Source organism: Pristiophorus japonicus, chromosome 16, assembly GCF_044704955.1.
Source record: "Pristiophorus japonicus isolate sPriJap1 chromosome 16, sPriJap1.hap1, whole genome shotgun sequence".
NCBI classification, from domain to species: Eukaryota; Metazoa; Chordata; class Chondrichthyes; family Pristiophoridae; genus Pristiophorus; species Pristiophorus japonicus.
In genome coordinates, this window is record NC_091992.1 from 124,783,620 (window position 1) to 124,804,715 (window position 21,096).

The window sequence follows — 21,096 nt, forward strand, 5'->3', positions numbered from 1 at the left end:
TAGGATTCAGCCACATTCTGACTTCTAGGAAAAGGACATTGCTGTGGGAAAATTCATTTGATCGGGAGGTCTTTATTGTGTTTTAGATTCAGTCATTTGTAATATATTTTCTGTTACCCATTCCAAAGCTAGAAATGAGTTTCCAATCTTCTATTATTTAGTTTTAAGTTACCCAACTGCATGCATTACTTAAAATATATATTTTTTAGCCGATACATTATTTAACTTCTATCTTTTGCTCTGTTAGATAAATCACATTTAGTACAATTTCAGGAGTCTACTTCAGAAAGAGGGGTTGGGAGGAACACAACTGGCTTTAGAGGGAGTTACAGAGTCCAGCAGTGTGGAGAAAATGAAATTGAAAGCAGTAGACCGTAATTGAGGCCGGGTGATTTCAGCTTGTTCGACTCTATACATTGCAATCAGTTCTGTTACAATATAATCAGCGCTTGTTTCAACAAAAAAAAGTTAATCATAATTCTTAAGATGGAAAAGAGTTTTTGCATCTTCAGGATATCCCAAAACACTTCACAGCCAATTAATTATTTTTGAAGTATGGTGACTGTCATATAGACAAACGCAGCAACCAATTTACACACAAGGCTGAGATGAACGAGCAGTTAATCTGTTTCGGTGATGTTGGTTGGCCAGGATACCGGGAGAATTCCCCAGCTCCTCTATCAATAGCATCCTGGGATCATTTTAATCCACCTAAACAGGCAGATGGAGCTTCAGTTTAACCTGAAAGCCAGCACCTATAACCAGTACTGCACTGGTCAGCCGACATAATATGCTCCAGTCCATGACCTGAAAGGGCACTGAGCCAGGCTTGATGCTTATGGCAGTGACAAGTCAAATTTGTATTTGAAAAACCATATGTTGCAGGTTGCAATAAATTCTTTTAATTTTCCCTAGAAATTGATTGATGGTTATAAAAGAATTTCATTATCCCACTAACTTGGTTTTCTAAATCTTAATGTTGAACAGCTGCGACTGAATTGCATAGTAGATTGAGCACTGTTCTTCCACTCTGATTCAAGTTAGAAGACAGCGCAAGAACAGCCCCTTTCTCTGGCATTTGTACGAGGGTTGAATGGCAATTTAATTCCAGTTCCACAACGCAGCAGTAAACTATTAGTTTCTCTGGCGTGCCACGGGATGGGAGATGAAAATAGCACCCTGGTTCAGGAAGTACGAAGTTGGGTTTAAGATGCACCTTGGGACGTTTAGTGGGAGTTTGATCCTGCTTCTAAGACATGAGAATAATTAATGCTAACACTGGGTGCTAAAAGTGGAAGGTGTTAGCAGTCATTAACACTGACATTTTTTTTAATGGATTCATGGGATGTGGGTGTCGCCGGCAAGGCCAGCATTTATTGGCCATCCCTAATTGCCCTCGAGAAGGTGGTGGTGAGCCACCGCCTTGAATACAACTGAGTAGCTTGTTAGGCAGAGGGCAGTTAAGAATCAATCACATTGCTGTGGGTCTGGAGTCACACATAGGCCAGACTGGGTAAGGACAGCAGATTTCCTTCCCTCAAGGAGAACAGTGAACCAGATCAGTTTTCACGACAATCCAGTAGTTTCATGGTCACCATTACTGACACTAGCTTTTTAAATTTATTTAAATGAATTTAAATTCCCCAACTGCCATGGTGGGATTTGAACTCTTGTCTGCGGGTCATTAGTCCAGGTCTCTGGATTATTGGTCCAGTAACATAACCATTATGCTGTCATACCCCGTCCACCTTTGATGATCCCAACATTTTAAGAATGCCAGTGCTCTATCCTCTGCTTTAAGGTGGAATGCCACTCTAGATGTTGGTGTGGTTTTTGTTTCTACAGCCGTGTAATGACTTACAGGGAACATACTGCATGGGTGGTGAAAACTTATCTACAGAAATCTCCTGAAGGAAATATCATCACTGTGAGGTAAGGCAAAACCGGCATTGCTATACTGTTTATTTAGAGATGAATTAACTCTTTGAACATCACGTGTGTATATATAATTGCATTCATAATGGGTTTTATGTTTGTAATATGGTGTGAATTATTTATTTTGGCACAAGGCTGGTCAATTAAGTAAAGAATTCTTCAGTTTTTTAAAATTGTCATATTCATCAAGAGTGGTAAGATCTTTGCTTTTTAATTTAATTTTGCTGCAGCGTAGTGTTTCACAGAGGAAGCTCAGTTATAAATCATTTATTGAATGGTAAAGTTAGTGAAATATTAGCGTCATTCTAGTTGTCGCACTTTCTTATCAACGGTAATGTATTCCGTTTCTTGTATGCAGTCTTACTCATAGAGTCATTTGTGCTAACTTCACATGCTCTCCCCTGTTCAATTATTAAGTGTGAATGGAGATGTTCGGTTCTTCGACCCACGGATGCCAGAGTCAGTGAATGTAATTCAGACTGTAAAAGGACTGACGGCGCTGGACTTTCATCCCCAGGCTAATCTGTTTGCTTGGTAAGTGAGCTCAAATGGTCAGCACAGCAAATACTATTTTCATGTTGATACCAGGAGAATTGATGGGTGTTGGAGCTTTATCCATTTTGCTTTCGTGGAGAATAAATATTCATAGACCATGGTAGCGTCAGCAACAATTCTGACCGAACCTCGAATTACCCTGATTGCAAAGCCCAAGTCCCTAAATCAAAAAAAAAAAATCTGATATTTCCACTCTCTGTGCTTCTGTCATAATCATAGGTCTTCTGACTGACTCATCAAACAGGACAGTATCATCTGAAGACTGAGTGCCAGTGTAGTCTAGGGCATGCTCTTCCCTTTGGAGCTGAGTTCCAGTTGTAGTGTAATGAAACTCAAATCATTCTCGGCTAACTGAATTCTGCATGTAGGGCAATTTCAACCCAGTCCCTTCTGATCGGCCCACAATTTAGCAATCTTATTCAAGCCATAAAGAATGACCCCCCCTTGGACATGAGGGCTCGAAATTTGCCATGGGTAATCGCAGCGAACTAGCAGCGTTTGCCATTATTACCCCTTGTGTGAGATTTCTAAATCTCTGGCATTGAATTGACAGCAAGACGGATTCTTTTAAAACAATTTGGAATAGTTTATTAAACATACACACATGCACATCTATCAGCAGTGGTCAGCTATCCTACGGATCGACTTAATTACAACAGATACAGTGAGGTTACAATAAAAACGGTATACTTCCCTTCCCTCTGGCAAAGCACACGGCCTGCTTCTTGGTCTGTAGAGGGAGGTCCTGCTTTTGCCGTGTGCTTACGAAAAGAGAGAGTGCAATCTTTGGCTTGAGTTTTTATACCTCTTACGGCCTTGTTTCTCAGGAAGCCTCAGGATTGGATCTTAGTTCCAGGGCAGTTCCTTATTGGCTCTCCCTCACACATGTCTGTCTGGAGGACCCGGCGCCATCCCTTGATTAGGTTAATGGCTTTCCAATTAAGACAATATACAAACAACATGCTGGAAATCTGAGCTTCCATTTTGTCTCTCTCAAACTGTCTTCGTGTAATCTCATTTTTTAACATTTATACATACACAGAATTAATTTTATCACCAATCAACACTTTTATTCTTACAAATGCCCCACCTTGAGAGGGAAATATGCTTATTGACTCCTTATATGGTTTATCTCCCCAGGGCTCACATATCATAAACATGAGAGGGTTCTGATAGCTCTGCTGTTTATGTTTCTGTGAGGTGGATGACCTCTGTATAATGAGTTTTAAACTTGGAGAAAAGTGCATGGCCTGACTTGGTCTCCACCTCGTAAGGTGTCTGCCACACGTAGGGGATTGACTATAGTACAATAACATCTCTAGCAGAGGCTCTCCCCTTCCCGTATCTTCAGTGCACCGTCGCTTCTCAGAGCATGTTGATGATTGATGATGTTCGTGAGTTATGCTGCAGCTCCCCCTTCTCCATCTTCCCTTGACTTCGGTCGTGGCCGGTATCATCCTGACAACCGTGAGGATCCATAACATGGTCTGTGGGAAACAAGATCAGTGCAGTATTTACTCTTTGGCAGTTTTTAACTGATTAATGTGAAACCACTTCTTGTACTTAATGCCCTTTATCCCCAGTAACTGAATCAAATAAACCGCGGGGTTCAATCGGTCTATAATCGTATGCGGTCCCTACCACCTGGGCTCAAAGGCAGCTTCTTTTTCACATAATTTGGAATCATTACTGAGTCTCCCACCTCGTATTCAAAGGCACGTACTTTCTTGTCAAAGTACCTTTTAATTTGTCTTCTTGACTTCCCCAATTTGGTGTCCGCAAATCGATTGATCTGATCGGTGTGATCTACCACTTGGAACTACATGTTTTCATTGTCAGGGGACTCATCCCTGTTAGTGTTAGCTGGCCCGGCATTCTCATGAGCCTCCCCGTCATGGCCTGATATGGGGAAACCCCTGTTGTTCTATGAGGTGTGGACCTCATTGCCATTAAGCACATTGGCAGCATGTTATCCCATTGAGTGGGGTGGTCTGCGCACAATTTTTTTTAACATTAACATGAGGGTCCTGTTCCCCCTTTCGACCCCTCCGGATGACTGGGGGTGGTGAACAATATGTAATTTGTGTTTTATCCCCAACATTTCCTGCAGGTGGGTAAAAATTTTACCGGTAAAGTGTGAACCTTGATCGCTGTCCACTTGTACTGGTACTCCCCACCTACAAAACACATGATTCAATAGTGTTTTGGCTGCAGTGATTGCGGTGTTGGAGCGGCAGGCGAATGCTTCGATCCATTTAGTGAATTGATCCACCACCACTAGGGCATGCTGAAAATTGCCTTGCGCCTGTGGAAGTGGCCCAATGAAGTCTATCTGGAGGTGAGTCCATGGCCCTTGAGGTGGGGGGTGTGCTTTGAAGCAAGGCTCGGTTAGTGCATGTGGGAGGATTGTGTTGCAGACAAGGTAGGCATCTTGCCACGTATTGGTTGATTGTTTCCCTCATGGAAGGCCACCAAGCTGTGGATGCTATCTTTATAGAAAATTACCAGGGCCGAATAGTGCCCTGCTGTGGAGTGAAAGAGGGAAAACAGTTCCTGACCCACCTCTGGTGGAACACACATCACCGGGCAGGCAATTTGGATTTCTTTTGAACATCAACAACTGCTCATCTGAGTCAGGGGCAGTGGCTAGTATGGTATTGGGAGCCCAGGTTGTTGGATGAGGAAGGGGTCTGCCTTCCTCGTGTCAGGTGCTTACAACAGCATATGACCAGTATTGCTGCTGCAGGGATTTTAAATCTAGGTGATCTGTTGGGGAGGCCTTGCTAACAGCATTGCAGGGCTCCACAACTATATCCTCTATCTCCCCATCAGTCGCAGCATCCTTGGCTGCTCTGTGTGCTCTGGAATTTCCCTCACTATGTGGACCCCCTTTTCTGTGGGCTGCTAACTTTCCTATGAAGCAGGGCTGGGATCGCTGTTTAAGGTATGACCAGAGCAGGCGTAACCAGGGCCTTCCCGTCTATCGTACGATAGTCATTTTTGTGGTACAGGGGCAAGGAGAACATGGTGTTTATAGCATAAGCACTATCGGACCAAATATTCACGGGTCTATCTGAGGTTTCCTTCACAGCAGTTAAAAGTGTGGCGATTTCTGCATATTGTGAAGACTGTCTGTTGCATCTTTGCTGGAGGGTTCTTTCTGGCAATACCACAGCATACCCGGTGGTGGGGATCCTTCAATGTGTTAGGAGGACCCATTGATATAGACATCTGGGGCACCCTGTATGGGATCTTTCTGTACAGGATGGGTCTCAAAGTTAATCAGGGGTACAGACATTCATGCTGGTCCCCATCATAGATCAGAAATTATGGCAGCAATGTGGTGGGTTTGGAAATGGTATCATTGTCTCCTTCCATATCCTCCAATGTTCACTTGCTGAGGTGCTGCGAGGAAACTAGTGAATCTCCAGGTTTCATCGGTAGTTTCAGAGGTGTGTGTCTGCTGTGGGGGATTGTAGTCTGTAACCCAGTAATAATGGTAAAGTGGTGTACCGACCAGAATACGGCCAGTAGGTGGCGCTCGCATGCGGTATACGTCTTTTCTGCCCCCTGCAGGATTCGAGACGTATATGCAATGGGCTGTAATCGATCAGCTCGCGTTCGGCACAGAACTGCAGTGAGGCTTTGTTCTACAGCTGGACATGTGGCCCCGACCTCCAAATGGACGGGCTGCGTGGGATCAGGAGGGATCAGACATGCGGCCTGCATCACTGCAGTTTTTATTTTAGCCACGGACTAGGTGTGAGCATCAGTCCATGCCGGGCGTATGTCATCACCCTGCAGTTTTATTAAATCATACAGGGGCTTTGCACACTCTGCAAAGCATGGGATAAAGTTCCTTTGGTACACCACCAAACCCAAGAATGATCATAGGGCTGTTTTGGAAGTGGGAAATGGCAGTCGCTGTATTATCTCCACCTGGTGAGAGTTGGGGGATGAACCCTCTGGAGAAATGGACACTCCTTGAAAGGTGACCCGTTCTTTTAGTAATTGTGCCTTTAGTTCACCTTTAGTCCTGCCTGAGCCAACAATGTCAAAAGTTCGTGCAAAAGGGATAGTTGCTCCTCCATGCTGTTGGTTGCCAGCAGTGGGTCGTTTACGTACTGCAGCAAGTAGGTTAGGTGGGAAAAGTCTTTTAAAATTGCAGCCATTCTTTTGTGGAATATTGTGGGGGCATTGTGGAACCCCTGAGGCAGGCATGTCCAGGTGTAGCTCTGGTCCTCAAATGTGAACACAAATTTGTACTAGTCTTCCCTCTTAACAGGGATACTCCAGAATCCATTGGCGATATCAAGGGTCGAGAAGTACTTGGAACCAGCAGGAATTTGAGATAATATGGTGGGAGTTTCTCTTACTACCGGTGAGCAGGCTGATGTTACAGAATTTAACTTTCTGTAATCAATAGTCATTCGCCAGCTGCTATCAGGCTTTTTAACTGGCCATGTGGGTGAATTGGTCGTGAAAGTGCCTATCCTAAGAACACCCTGCTCGGCTAGGGATTTTATGGTGTCTCGGATGTAAGGGTGACTCTCCCTTAGGATGGGGTACTGTTTAGTGAGTGAGTGGGAGGGGGGGGGGGTCCCTCAGTAGATTTCTCGCCTGCCATTTTTCCACGGTCAGTGGCAAACACCGCGAGGTGTTCCTGAATTAGTTTTGCCACAGCTTCATTTTCGCTCCCCGGAGGGTCATACTCAGAGGGCTTTTTAATAGCAAAAACCGAATGAGCATTTGAAATTTTTATCACTCCTGCCTTATCTCTCAATCCCATCCAAACACAGTCCTGATTATAATTTATCACCGCGCCATACTGATCCAACATATCAGTCCCTACAATTCCCCTTCCGTCGGGGGTGGTCATCAGCATCGGCACTGGGACCTTACAGGTGAGGCCTCCCAACTGAAGTTCAGTGGCCTTCCCTGTATATGCGCTGGTTGTATCACTGTTAAACCCTTTAAGGGTCATACAACCTTTGTCTGCTCTGTATGGCGTTCAAGGTATGGGGTGTGGATGATGGTAACGGCTAAGCCAGTATCGATAAGCATAATCTGCTGCCTGCCCCCTTTTAAGACAACTAGGACTACTGGTCTCCCGCTACCATCATGTCGGAACCCCTCTTCCGCCCAATCTCTGGGGGCCGAACCCTGCCATAGGGTCGATTCTTGAATGGGTCTCTCTAATGAGTGTGCATCGGCGATTGTGTGCACCGGTAAATGATTTTGCATCCCCTCCCCGTGACAATTTGGGTTTGTATGAGGGTTATCAACTGGTCCAATCGTTAATCTGTCCCAGAGAGCTTGGATTCGTCCTTCTTTAGAAGGGTTAGTAATTGAGCCAATTGTTGTTCCATCCCAGAGGGTTTGGGTTTGTCCCTCGGGAGGTATCTATGCGTTGTATCATGGTTCGGTGCCGGTCTGGGTCTGCTGCAGTCTTTTGCTCGGTGGCCTACCTTCTTACAATTAAAGCACTGTCCCTTAAAGGGGTAGTTTCGAGATCCCTCCTCCATTGATACTGGTTTATTTGCAGTGGGTGGTGACTTCACCTTTAACTGGTCTTTTACCATCTACCAGGCTATTGAGCGCTGGTCTCTATATCTGTCCACTGATTGGTGGGCCTCATGGCTATGCCCAGGTTGGTTTTAACTAAAGAGTGGAGTTGGGTCAGGTACACCGATTTAAATTGTTCCTGATTCTTTTCTATTGTAGCATTTGCGGGTGCCTGGTTCTGGGTACGTTGATAAATATCGTATAGGCGATTACTGAAGGCTCTATGGCTCTCTTCTGGGCACTGCTTGGTCTGATTAAGCAGAGCCACTATGTTCAAGTTTTGGATCCCTAAATGGTGTAGGATCTCGGACATGAATACATCGGCCACTGTGCCAGGCTGGAGGACTGCGTCTGGCAGATTATCTTTTAGGGAAGTGGAACAGGCCAAGAGGAGGACGTGTTAAGTCTCTCTCTTCCAACTCGGGGTGACCCCTCCTGAAATTTGCCCACCTCCTATTAACTTCCAGTGGGTCGTCCCCATCATTAATGGGCCCCAACTCATGGCTACACGCCATGGCGCCAGCACCAGATATGGGCCGTGAGTTGGTATGATTACTGGTGATGTGATCGTGCGTATTATGTCGTAATGAAGTGGTTACTATGGCTATGATTGGCTCTTGTGTCTCCAAGGTATCCCATCCTACACCACCACCCTGGGAATTATATTGACTACCTTCCTCTTCCCAGTCTATCTCCCCCTTGTCCCCTTCTACTGGCTCTGTTATGGCACCCCGTGTTACTGCGGATACCAGGGCCTGCTGCTCCCCTAACTTACTTTTTAGCCTCGCTATATCTAGTTGGCACTGGGAGTGATCTGCCTCCCTATGTGGCTTCTTAATTACTTCCCTTAATGCTCCCCTAGCATCTTCTATCTCTTGTTGGAGCCCCAATTTTTCCCATTTATATATTTTTTAACTCTTAATTTGTTTTCATTTGGTTCAACGACGGCTGCTGTGGTATTTAAATTTGAGAGGCTTTGTTGTTGTAGCAATGAAGCTGCCTGTTCAGCCCCTCTTTCTAATTGCCTAACACTGTGGTTTAATTGGCCAATTTCTTGTCTTAAATGCTGTATTTCTCCCTCTTTTAACTGCTTCACAAGTTGGAGGCCGCCTTCCTTTTATTGTTTTATACTCTGAATCTCTCTCGCTTTTAGCTGAATCTCTTTTACTTGCAATTCTTTTAAATCCTGTATCTCTCTTGCCCTTTCTTCTTTTAAATTTTGGATCACTTTGGCGTCCTGCCTCATTAATTCCTCATCCCTCCGGGCACAATAAAATGCGGCGAATGTCAAGAAACGTTTGCCCGTTTTGGCCTTAGCTCTCCCTGATCTACTTTCTCCTGGATAAATGCCACGAGCTCCCCAAAGGACGCATGTTGGCCCTTACGGAAGTACGGTGCCTGTGCCTGTAACTCTTCTATGTCAACATTTCTTTTTGTTGGCTTTCTGTTCATGACCGATCCCTTCATCCTGTGTCTTTTGAATTTAACTACTGGTGGGTCCCCACTTAACCAGTTACAACTATCGAGACGACTGCTTCTTAAGATGCGACTCTCCCGATCCGTTTAACCGTTTACAGTTTATACTTCGCAACATAGTTTAGAATTTCAACTCCCAAAATTTCCAATTGTTCAAAAGAATCAAAAGCTGTCTCGCCAGATCCCGGACGAGCCCCCAATTTGTAAGATTTCTAAATCTCTGGCATTAAATTGACAGCAAGACGGATTCTTTTAAAACAATTTGGAATAGTTTACTAAACACACACACATGCACATCTATCAGCAGTTGTCAGCTATCCTACGGATCGACTTAGTTACAACAGATACAGTGAGGTTACAATAAAAACGGTATACTTCCCTTCCCTCTGGCAAAGCACACGGCCTGCTTCTTGGTCTGTAGAGGAAGGTACTGCTTTTGCCGTGTGCTTACGAAAAGAGTGAGAGCAATCTTTGGCTTGAGTTTTTATACCTCTTATGGCCTTGTTTCTCAGGAAGCCTCAGGATTGGATCTTGGTTCCAGGGCAGTTCTTTATTGGCTCTCCCTCACACATGTCTGTCTGGAGGATCCGGTGCCATCCCTTGATTAGGTTAATGGCTTTCCAATTAAAACAATACACAAACAACATGCTGGAAATCTGAGCTTCCATTTTGTCTCTTTCAAAACTGTCTTTTCGTATAATCTAATTTTTTAACATTTATACATACACACAATCAATTTTATCATCAATAAACACTTTTATTCTTACACTCGAAACTGACCGCAACTTCAGGATTTAGCACATGCATATCCTAACGCAGAAACCCTGAAGTCAATCACTGCTACAACACTGGCTGCGCTGTGTCCCCCTGCCCCATAGTTGGCAATCAGGGAAATTTATAAAACTGATGAAAACTTCAGCTTTTCTGCGGTAATATCGCTGTTAAATACCTTGTTAAAAGTTAGACCGTGTTGGATTTGGTATAACTGGGGTTTTAACAGCGTATTGACTGCTGAACAAACGTTGTGGCTCTGAGAAACTCATTTTAATTTTGTGAAGTGTTAAATTTCTCCATTATAATGAAAATTCCAAATTTTAAACTTTTTTTTAATAATTTATTTTTTAAGTTTGTACCTTTTTATTTCAGGTTTATCTTTTCCCCATGTGAAAGCCCCAATCTTTGTTTTGCCGCCTAACATTTTTAAAAAGTCAGAATCAAAGAAACTTCTTCACCTCCTGGTTCACTGACTCTGAGAATTCTGCATTGTGATTGGCTGCTTAGACAGCTTGTTGATGTCACAGCAGCTCACGCTGTGGAATTCCCACTAAACTGCACTGATCTCAGCTAAACATCGGAAAAGCCAAACCTCTTGCCACAGAGATCGTGAGATATTTGTCGGCAGCTTTTTTCGGGGCCTGTGGCGAACGCCTTTGCTTTGCCACTGTCTGCAAATTACAGGCCGTGGAAGATCTCACACTGCTGTTGAGGTTGTTTTTCAAGCCTGTTAGAGGAGAGAGCTTTACTCTCTCGCTCTCGCCTCTCTCTGCCTCTCTCCCTCGCTCTCTCGGCCTCTCTCCTCTGCTGTACTTTTCCTGGGTAGATCTTTAGTCATTCAGAGAGCTCTAGCTTTGGATGTTCTTCCTTTCCCTCTCGTGGGAATGCGTCTAGCCTGCACCTGAACTCTCTCTTGTTTGAAAGCCTCCCATTGCTCATTTACCGTTTTTACCTGCATTCTTTGATTCCAATCCACATGGGCCAGTTCCCCACTGAAATTAGCCCCCCTCCATTTGAGTATTTTCACGTTTTACTGTTGCTTGTCCTTTTCCATTTCCATAACGATGCTCTAAACCGATTGTAAACCTAATGATTTTTGCCTTTGCTCATGTCATTCCTGCAGTAACCTTGATCTTTTCCTCACGTATACTGACAGCAGTAATCCCTAAACAGTAAACAAACTTAAAAGCGTGAAATACACCCAACACATCCACGTACACTTTCCAATATGTTAACCTAAAATGACACGATAACATGGGAATTGTCATAAAAACCAACACTCTCGCTTCAGAAACATCTCTTACAGCAGTGGAAGAGTCACATGAGGTGAAGAATATCAGGGCTCCATTTTGTTATTTATTTTATTCTCTTTGAGGGAGAAAGATCACCTGGCACAATGAAGCTAATACGTTCTTTTATACGGTGCTCCACATGGAGGCCCTCCATTCTCTCTCTCTGGCTTTACATCAGTTCTGATCATGGGGGAATCTAGAACTCGGGGGCATGGTTCAAGAATAAGGGGCTGCCCATTTAGAACTGTGATGAGAAATTTCTTCTCTGTGGGCTGTGAATCTGTGGAATTCTCCGCCCCAGAGAGCTGTGGAGGCTGGGCCATTGAATATATTTAAGGTGGAGATAGACAGATTTTTGAATGACAAGGGAGTCGAGGGTTATGGGGAGAGGGCAGGGAAATGTTGAGCCCATGATCAGATCAGCCATGATCTTATTGAATGGCAGGTCAGAATCGAGGGGCCAATGGCCTACTCCTGCTCCTATTTCTTATGTTCTAATCATTCTGGGATCGTTTCCCTCTTCAGGCAACTATTTCTGACGTGATCTCTGGATTCCTTGACTAAAGAATGTTTCAAGTTCAGAATTGATATCTTTTCATAAATCCAGGATTTGGCACAAGAATGCCAAATGGTTTTCCTGCAACCGATTCTTTCGAATGACTTGGTATCAAGCGTACTCTGTCGCAGATTGAAGCGGGGTCTGTACGGAAGGGCAAAAAGCTCAAAGTGTTGAAATACACAATGAAGCAACAACTTCTCAAGTCAAAAGTCGTCATCTTTCATCATCTAGTGATGGAAAACTCGTTCAGTAGGATGGAGAAGTGACAGCGCCAGAGTTTTGTTATCCTTGGGGTTCGTGCTCGAATTGAGTCAATATGTACTTCAGCAAAGATGTTTTTATGTACAAAACCAGATCCCATTTTTTTTTTTTAAAGAGACAAGACAACAGTCCAGGTCATGCTTAACTTGCTTAACAAGTGGAACAGTTTCACAAGAAGCTGAGCAGCCTGGAATATTCCCTTAGCTAGATAGATAGACAAGGTGCCACACAAAAGGTTACTGCACAAGATAAAAGTTCACGGGGTTGGGGTTAATATATTAGCATGGATAGAAGATCGGCTGGCAAACAGAAAACAGAGAGTCGGGATAAATGGTTCATTCTCTGGTTGGCAATCAGTAACGAGTGGGGTGCCGCAGGGATCAGTGCTGGGACCCCAACTATTTACAATCTATATTAATGACTTGGAAGAGGGGACTGAGTGTAACGTAGCCAAGTTTGCTGACGATAGAAAGATGGAAGGAAGGGCAATGTGTGAGGAGGACATAAAGAGGCTGCAGGAGGACATAGGCAGGCTAAGTGAGTGGGCAAAAATTTGGCAGATGCAGTATAATGTTGGAAAGTGTGAGGTCATGCACTTTGGCAGAAAAAATCAAAGAGCAAGTTATTATTTAAATGGAGAAAGATTGCAAAGTGCTGCAGTACAGCGGGACCTTGGGGTACTAGTGCATGAAACACAAAAGTTTAGTATGCAAGTACAGCAAGTGATCAGGAAGGCCAATGGTATCTTGGCCTTTATTGCAAAGGGGATGTAGTATAAATGGAAGTCTTGCTACAGTTATACAAGGTATTGGTGAGGCCACACCTGGAATACTGCGTGCAGTTTTGGTTTCCATATTTACGAAAGGATATACTTGCTGTGGAGGCAGTTCAGAGAAGGTTCACTAGGTTGATCCCAGGGATGAGGGGATTGACTTATGAAGAAAGGTTGAGTAGGATGGGCCTCGACTCATTGGAATTCAGAAGAATGAGAGGTGATCTTAGAGAAATGTATAAGATTGAGAGGGGGCTCTACAAGGGAGATGCAGAGAGGATGTTTCCACTGGTGGGTGAGACTAGAACTAGAGGGCACGATCTTAGGATAAGGGGCCGCCCATTTAGAACTGAGATGAGGTAAAATTTCTTCTCTGAGGGTTGTGAACCTGTGAAATTCGCTGCCTCAGAGAGCTGTGGATGCTGGGACATTAAATAAATTTAAGACCGAAATAGGCAGTTTCTTAAACAATAAGAGATTATGGGGAGTGGGCGGGGAAGCGGAGCTAAGTCCACGATCAGATCAGCCATGGTCTTATTGAATGGCGGAGCAGGGTCGAGGGGCCTTATGGCCTACTCCTGCTCCTATTTCTTATATCCTTGTAGTAAGATCTTACACTGGCTGTGTACTCTTGACCCTTATTTAGTCTGATGCATGGGGTTTTATTTTTCTACTGTATTATACAAACTGCTTACCATTGTTTTAAAAAAAAAACACATGGGAGTATCATATCTATGTTAACTAGATCCTAGAAATCAGAGAAATGCCAAGACTAGTCTCTTGGCAGACAATGGCTTTGGCGACTACATTGCTCACTTTGGGGTCAAGTTTCAGCCACCCGCTAGAACGGCGCACGTCGGAGAGGCCTGCCTAATTTATAAAACAAAAATTGCGCTGAATACTTACCTCGCGATTCTCAGATAGATGTAGGCCCAGTTCAACCTCGGTGCTGTGCAGCAGGAGCTGCTGGGGGCGGAGCTACAGCCTGGCGCCAAAAACAGTGCCGGCAGCTGCCGGCGTCCTGTCTCCGGGGCGACATCGCCCCTATCCCCGGCCAAGTGGCCTGCGCATCTTACCTTGGCGGCGGGGCCCGCCCGCCCGGCCTCTCGCTGGGGGCGGGCCCCACCCGAAGAGTCGGCAACAGCCCGGCATCGGCTGCTTGCGGGGCCCGGCTTCCTCTTCGTCTTCTCTCTCCGCCCCCCCCCCATCTTCCCCTCTCTCCTCTTCCCCCCCCCCCATCTTCCTCTCTCTCCTCTTCCCCCCCCCCCCATCTTCCCCTCTCTCCTCTTCCCCCCCCCATCTTCTCTTCTCCCGACCCCCCCCCCATCTTCCTCTCTCTCCTCTTCCCCCCCCCCATCTACTCTTCTACCGACCCCCCCCAATCATCTTCTCTTCACCCCCCCCAATCATCATCTTCTCTTCCCCCCCCAATCTTCTTCTCTCCCCCCCCCCAATCTTCTTCTCTCCCCCCCCAATCTTATTCTCTCCCCCCCCCAATCTTCTCTTCCCCCCCCCCCAATCTTCTCTTCCCCCCCCCCCAATCTTCTCTTCCCCCCCCCCCAATCTTCTCTTCCCCCCCCCCCAATCTTCTCTTCCCCCCCCCCCAATCTTCTCTTCCTCCCCCCAATCATCTTCTCTTTCCCCCCCACCCATCTTCTCTTCTCCCGACCCCCCCCCCCGCCCAATCTTCTTCTCTTCCCCCCCAATCTTCTTCTCTTCCCCCCCCAATCTTCTTCTCTTCCCCCCCCCCAATCTTCGTCTCTTTCCACCCCAATCTTCGTCTCTTTTCCACCCCCCCCAATTGTCTCTTCCCCCCCCCCCCAATCGTCTCTTCCCCCCCCAATCGTCTCTTCCCCCCCCCCAATCGTCTCTTCCCCCCCCCCAATCGTCTCTTCCCCCCCCCAATCGTCTCTTCCCCCCCCCCCCAATTGTCTCTTCCCCCCCCCCCAATCGTCTCTTCCCCCCCAATCGTCTCTTTCCCCCCCCCCCCAATCGTCTCTTCCCCCCCCCAATCGTCTCTTCCTCCCCCCCAATCGTCTCTTCCTCCCCCCCAATCGTCTCTTCCCCCCCCAATCGTCTCTTTCCCCCCCAATCGTCTCTTTCCCCCCAATCGTCTCTTTCCCCCCCAATCGTCTCTTCCCCCCCAATCGTCTCTTCCCCCCCCAATCGTCTCTTTCCCCCCCCAATCGTCTCTTTCCCCCCAATCGTCTCTTCCCCCCCAATCGTCTCTTCCCCCCCCAATCGTCTCTTCCCCCCCAATCGTCTCTTCCCCCCCAATCGTCTCTTCCCCCCCCCAATCGTCTCTTCCCCCCAATCGTCTCTTCCCCCCCCAATCGTCTCTTCCCCCCCAATCGTCTCTTCCCCCCCCCAATCGTCTCTTTCCCCCCCCCCAATCGTCTCTTCCTCCCCCCCAATCGTCTCTTCCTCCCCCCCAATCGTCTCTTCCTCCCCCCCAATCGTCTCTTTCCCCCCCAATCGTCTCTTCCCCCCCAATCGTCTCTTTCCCCCCCCCCCCCAATCGTCTCTTTCCCCCCCTATCTACTTCTCTTCCCCCCCATCTTCTCTTTCCCCTCCCCCCCCAATCTTCTCTTTCCCCTCCCCCCCCATCTTCTCTTCCCCCCCATCTTCTCTTTCCCCCCCATCTTCTCTTTCCCCCCCCCAATCTTCTCTTTCCCCCCAAAAAAACTTCTCTCCCCCCCCCAATCTACTTCTCTTCCCCCCCCAATCTTCTTCTCTTCCCCCCCCAATCTTCTTCTCTTCCCCCCCCAATCTTCTTCTCTTCCCCCCCAATCTTCTTCTCTTCCCCCCCCCCCAAACTACTTCTCTTCCCCCCCCAATCTTCTTCTCTTCCCCCCAATCTTCTTCTCTTCCCCCCCCAATCTTCTTCTCTTCCCCCCCAATCTTCTTCTCTCCCCCCCCCAATCTTCTTCTCTTCCCCCCCAATCTTCTTCTCTTCCCCCCCAATCTTCTTCTCTTCCCCCCCCAATCTTCTCTTCTCCCCCCCCCAATCTTCTCTTCTCCCCCCCCAATCTTCTCTTCCCCCCCCAATCTTCTCTTCCCCCCCAATCTTCTCTTCCCCCCCAATCTTCTCTTCCCCCCCCAATCTTCTCTTCCCCCCCCAATCTTCTCTTCCCCCCCAATCTTCTCTTCCCCCCAATCTTCTCTTCCCCCCCAATCTTCTCTTCCCCCCCAATCTTCTCTTCCCCCCCCAATCTTCTCTCTTCCCCCCCCAATCTTCTCTCTCCCCCCCCCAATCTTCTCTCTCCCCCCCCAAACTTCTTCTCTTCCTCCCCCCCCAATCTTCTCTCCCCCCCCAATCTTCTCTTCTCCCCCCCCAAAACTTCTCTCTCCCCCCCAATCTTCTTCTCTTCCCCCCCAATCTTCTCTTTCCCCCCCAATTTTCTCTTTCCCCCAAAAAAAACTTTTCTCCCCCCCCCAATCTACTTCTCTTCCCCCCCAAATCTTCTTCTCTTCCCCCCCAATCTTCTTCTCTTCCCCCCCCAATCTTCTTCTCTTCCCCCCAATCTTCTTCTCTTCCCCCCCAATCTTCTTCTCTTCCCCCCCCAATCTTCTCTTCCCCCCCCCCCAATCTTCTCTCTCCCCCCCCTATCTACTTCTCTTCCCCCCCCCATCTTCTCTTTCCCCTCCCCCCCAATCTTCTCTTTCCCCTCCCCCCAATCTTCTCTTTCCCCTCCCCCCCAATCTTCTCTTTCCCCCCCCATCTTCTCTTTCCAATTGAACAAGTACTTTGGTTCAGTATTCACTAAGGAGGACACAAAGAACCAGGGGTCACAGTCTAAGGACAAGGGTAAGCCATTTAGGACCGAGATAATGAGAAACTTCTTCACCCAGAGAGTGGTGAACCTGTGGAATTCTCTACCACAGAAAGTAGTTGAGGCCAATTCACTAAATATATTCAAAAGGGAGTTAGATGAAGTCCTTACTACTCGGGGGATCAAGGGGTATGGCGTGAAAGCAGGAAGTGGGTACTGAAGTTTCATGTTCAGCCATGAACTCATTGAATGGCGGTGCAGGCTAGAAGGGCTGAATGGCCTGCTCCTGCACCTATTTTCTATGTTTCTATGTTTCTATGTTCCCCCCCCCATCTTCTCTTTTCCCCCCCCAATCTTCTCTTTCCCCCCAAAAAACTTCTCTCCCCCCCAATCTACTTCTCTTCCCCCCCCCAATCTTCTTCTCTTCCCCCACCCAATCTTCTCCTTCCCCCCCAATCTTCTCTTTCCCCCCCAATCTTCTTCTCTTCCCCCCCAGTCTTCTCTTCCCCCCCAATCTTCTCTTCCCCCCCAATCTTCTCTTCCCCCCCCAATCTTCTCTTCCCCCCCCCCAATCTTCTCTTCCCCCCCAATCTTCTCTTCCCCCCCAATCTTCTCTTCCCCCCCAATCGTCTCTTTCCCCCCCAATCGTCTCTTCCCCCCAATCGTCTCTTCCCCCCCAATCGTCTCTTCCCCCCCCAATCGTCTCTTTCCCCCCCCAATCGTCTCTTCCCCCCCAATCGTCTCTTCCCCCCCAATCGTCTCTTCCCCCCCCAATCGTCTCTTCCCCCCCAATCGTCTCTTCCCCCCCAATCGTCTCTTCCCCCCAATCGTCTCTTCCCCCCCCAATCGTCTCTTCCCCCCAATCGTCTCTTCCCCCCCAATCGTCTCTTCCCCCCCAATCGTCTCTTCCCCCCCCCAATCGTCTCTTTCCCCCCCCAACGTCTCTTTCCCCCCCCCCCCCAATCGTCTCTTCCTCCCCCCAATCGTCTCTTCCTCCCCCCCAATCGTCTCTTTCCCCCCCCCAATCGTCTCTTTCCCCCCCCCCATCGTCCCCTTTCCCCCCCCCCAATCGTCTCTTTCCCCCCCTATCTACTTCTCTTCCCCCCCATCTTCTCTTTCCCCTCCCCCCCCAATCTTCTCTTTCCCCTCCCCCCCATCTTCTCTTCCCCCCATCTTCTCTTTCCCCCCCATCTTCTCTTTCCCCCCCCCAATCTTCTCTTTCCCCCCAAAAAAACTTCTCCCCCCCCCCCAATCTACTTCTCTTCCCCCCCCAATCTTCTTCTCTTCCCCCCCCAATCTTCTTCTCTTCCCCCCCCAATCTTCTTCTCTTCCCCCCCAATCTTCTTCTCTTCCCCCCCCCCCAATCTACTTCTCTTCCCCCCCCAATCTTCTTCTCTTCCCCCCCAATCTTCTTCTCTTCCCCCCCCAATCTTCTTCTCTTCCCCCCCAATCTTCTTCTCTCCCCCCCCCAATCTTCTTCTCTTCCCCCCCAATCTTCTTCTCTTCCCCCCCCAATCTTCTTCTCTTCCCCCCCCAATCTTCTCTTCTCCCCCCCCCAATCTTCTCTTCTCCCCCCCCAATCTTCTCTTCCCCCCCCAATCTTCTCTTCCCCCCCAATCTTCTCTTCCCCCCCAATCTTCTCTTCCCCCCCCAATCTTCTCTTCCCCCCCCAATCTTCTCTTCCCCCCCCAATCTTCTCTTCCCCCCCCAATCTTCTCTTCCCCCCAATCTTCTCTTCCCCCCCCAATCTTCTCTTCCCCCCCAATCTTCTCTTCCCCACCCAATCTTCTCTTCCCCCCCCAATCTTCTCTTCCCCCCCCAATCTTCTCTCTTCCCCCCCCAATCTTCTCTCTCCCCCCCCCAATCTTCTCTCTCCCCCCCCCAATCTTCTCTCTCCCCCCCCCAAACTTCTTCTCTTCCTCCCCCCCCAATCTTCTCTCCCCCCCCAATCTTCTCTTCTCCCCCCCCCAAAACTTCTCTCTCCCCCCCCAATCTTCTTCTCTTCCCCCCCAATCTTCTCTTTCCCCCCCAATTTTCTCTTTCCCCCAAAAAAAACTTTTCTCCCCCCCCCAATCTACTTCTCTTCCCCCCCAAATCTTCTTCTCTTCCCCCCCAATCTTCTTCTCTTCCCCCCCCCCAATCTTCTTCTCTTCCCCCCCCCAATCTTCTTCTCTTCCCCCCCCCCAATCTTCTTCTCTTCCCCCCCAATCTTCTTCTCTTCCCCCCCCAATCTTCTTCTCTTCCCCCCCCAATCTTCTCTTCCCCCCCCCCCAATCTTCTCTCTCCCCCCCCTATCTACTTCTCTTCCCCCCCCCATCTTCTCTTTCCCCTCCCCCCCAATCTTCTCTTTCCCCTCCCCCCAATCTTCTCTTTCCCCCCCCATCTTCTCTTTCCAATTGAACAAGTACTTTGGTTCAGTATTCACTAAGGAGGACACAAAGAACCAGGGGTCACAGTCTAAGGACAAGGGGTAAGCCATTTAGGACCGAGATAATGAGAAACTTCTTCACCCAGAGAGTGGTGAACCTGTGGAATTCTCTACCACAGAAAGTAGTTGAGGCCAATTCACTAAATATATTCAAAAGGGAGTTAGATGAAGTCCTTACTACTCGGGGGATCAAGGGGTATGGCGTGAAAGCAGGAAGTGGGTACTGAAGTTTCATGTTCAGCCATGAACTCATTGAATGGCGGTGCAGGCTAGAAGGGCTGAATGGCCTGCTCCTGCACCTATTTTCTATGTTTCTATGTTTCTATGTTCCCCCCCCCATCTTCTCTTTTCCCCCCCCAATCTTCTCTTTCCCCCCAAAAAACTTCTCTCCCCCCCAATCTACTTCTCTTCCCCCCCCCAATCTTCTTCTCTTCCCCCACCCAATCTTCTCCTTCCCCCCCAATCTTCTCTTTCCCCCCCAATCTTCTTCTCTTCCCCCCCAGTCTTCTCTTCCCCCCCAATCTTCTCTTCCCCCCCAATCTTCTCTTCCCCCCCCCAATCTTCTCTTCCCCCCCCCAATCTTCTCTTCCCCCCCAATCTTCTCTTCCCCCCCCCAATCTTCTCTTCCCCCCCCAATCTTCTCTTCCCCCCCAATCTTCTCTTCCCCCCCAATCTTCTCTTCCCCCCCAATCTTCTCTCCCCCCCAATCTTCTCTTCCCCCCCCAATCTTCTTCTCTTCCCCCCCCCAATCTTCTCTCCCCCCCCAATCTTCTCTCCCCCCCCAATCTTCTCTCCCCCCCCAATCTTCTCTCCCCCCCCAATCTTCTCTCCCCCCCCAATCTTCTCTCCCCCCCAATCTTCTCTCCCCCCCCAATCTTCTCTCCCCCCCCAATCTTCTCTCCCCCCCCAATCTTCTCTCCCCCCCCAATCTTCTCTCCCCCCCCAATCTTCTCTCCCCCCCCAATCTTCTCTCCCCCCCCAATCTTCTCTCCCCCCCCCAATCTTCTCTCCCCCCCCCCAATCTTCTCTCCCCCCCCAATCTTCTCTCCCCCCCCCAATCTTCTCTCCCCCCCCCCCCAATCTACTTCTCTTCCCCCCCCCAATCTTCTTCTCTTCCCCCCCCAATCTTCTTCTCTTCCCCCCCAATCTTCTTCTCTTCCCCCCCCCAATCTTCTTCTCTTCCCCCCCCATCTTCTTCTCTTCCCCCCCCCAATCTTCTTCTCTTCCCCCCCCAATCTTCTTCTCTTCTCCCCCCCCAATCTTCTCTTCTCCCCCCCCAATCTTCTCTTCCCCCCCCAATCTTCTCTTCCCCCCCCAATCTTCTCTTCCCCCCCAATCTTCTCTTCCCCCCCAATCTTCTCTTCCCCCCCAATCTTCTCTTCCCCCCCAATCTTCTCTTCCCCCCCCAATCTTCTCTTCCCCCCCCCAATCTTCTCTTCCCCCCCCAATCTTCTCTCTCCCCCCCCCAAAACTTCTCTCTCCCCCCCCCAAAACTTCTCTCTCCCCCCCCCAAAACTTCTTCTCTTCCTCCCCCCCCAATCTTCTCTCCCCCCCCAATCTTCTCTTCTCCCCCCCCCAAAACTTCTCTCTCCCCCCCCAATCTTCTTCTCTTCCCCCCCAATCTTCTCTTTCCCCCCCAATTTTCTCTTTCCCCAAAAAAAACTTTTCTCCCCCCCCCCCAATCTACTTCTCTTCCCCCCCCAATC

The 21,096-nt window shown here is 48.4% G+C and overlaps 1 protein-coding gene across 2 annotated transcripts in view; it reads left to right on the forward strand.

The window, feature by feature from the left end:
• Window positions 1-21,096, forward strand: part of rptor (regulatory associated protein of MTOR, complex 1) — a 505,194-nt gene that overhangs the window by 475,873 nt on the left and 8,225 nt on the right. For both annotated transcript variants that reach the window (XM_070857808.1, XM_070857809.1), the window contains 2 exons: window positions 1,846-1,932; window positions 2,353-2,469. In XM_070857808.1, coding sequence (XP_070713909.1) covers window positions 1,846-1,932; window positions 2,353-2,469 — 204 coding nt within the window. The remainder of the gene's footprint in view (window positions 1-1,845; window positions 1,933-2,352; window positions 2,470-21,096) is intronic.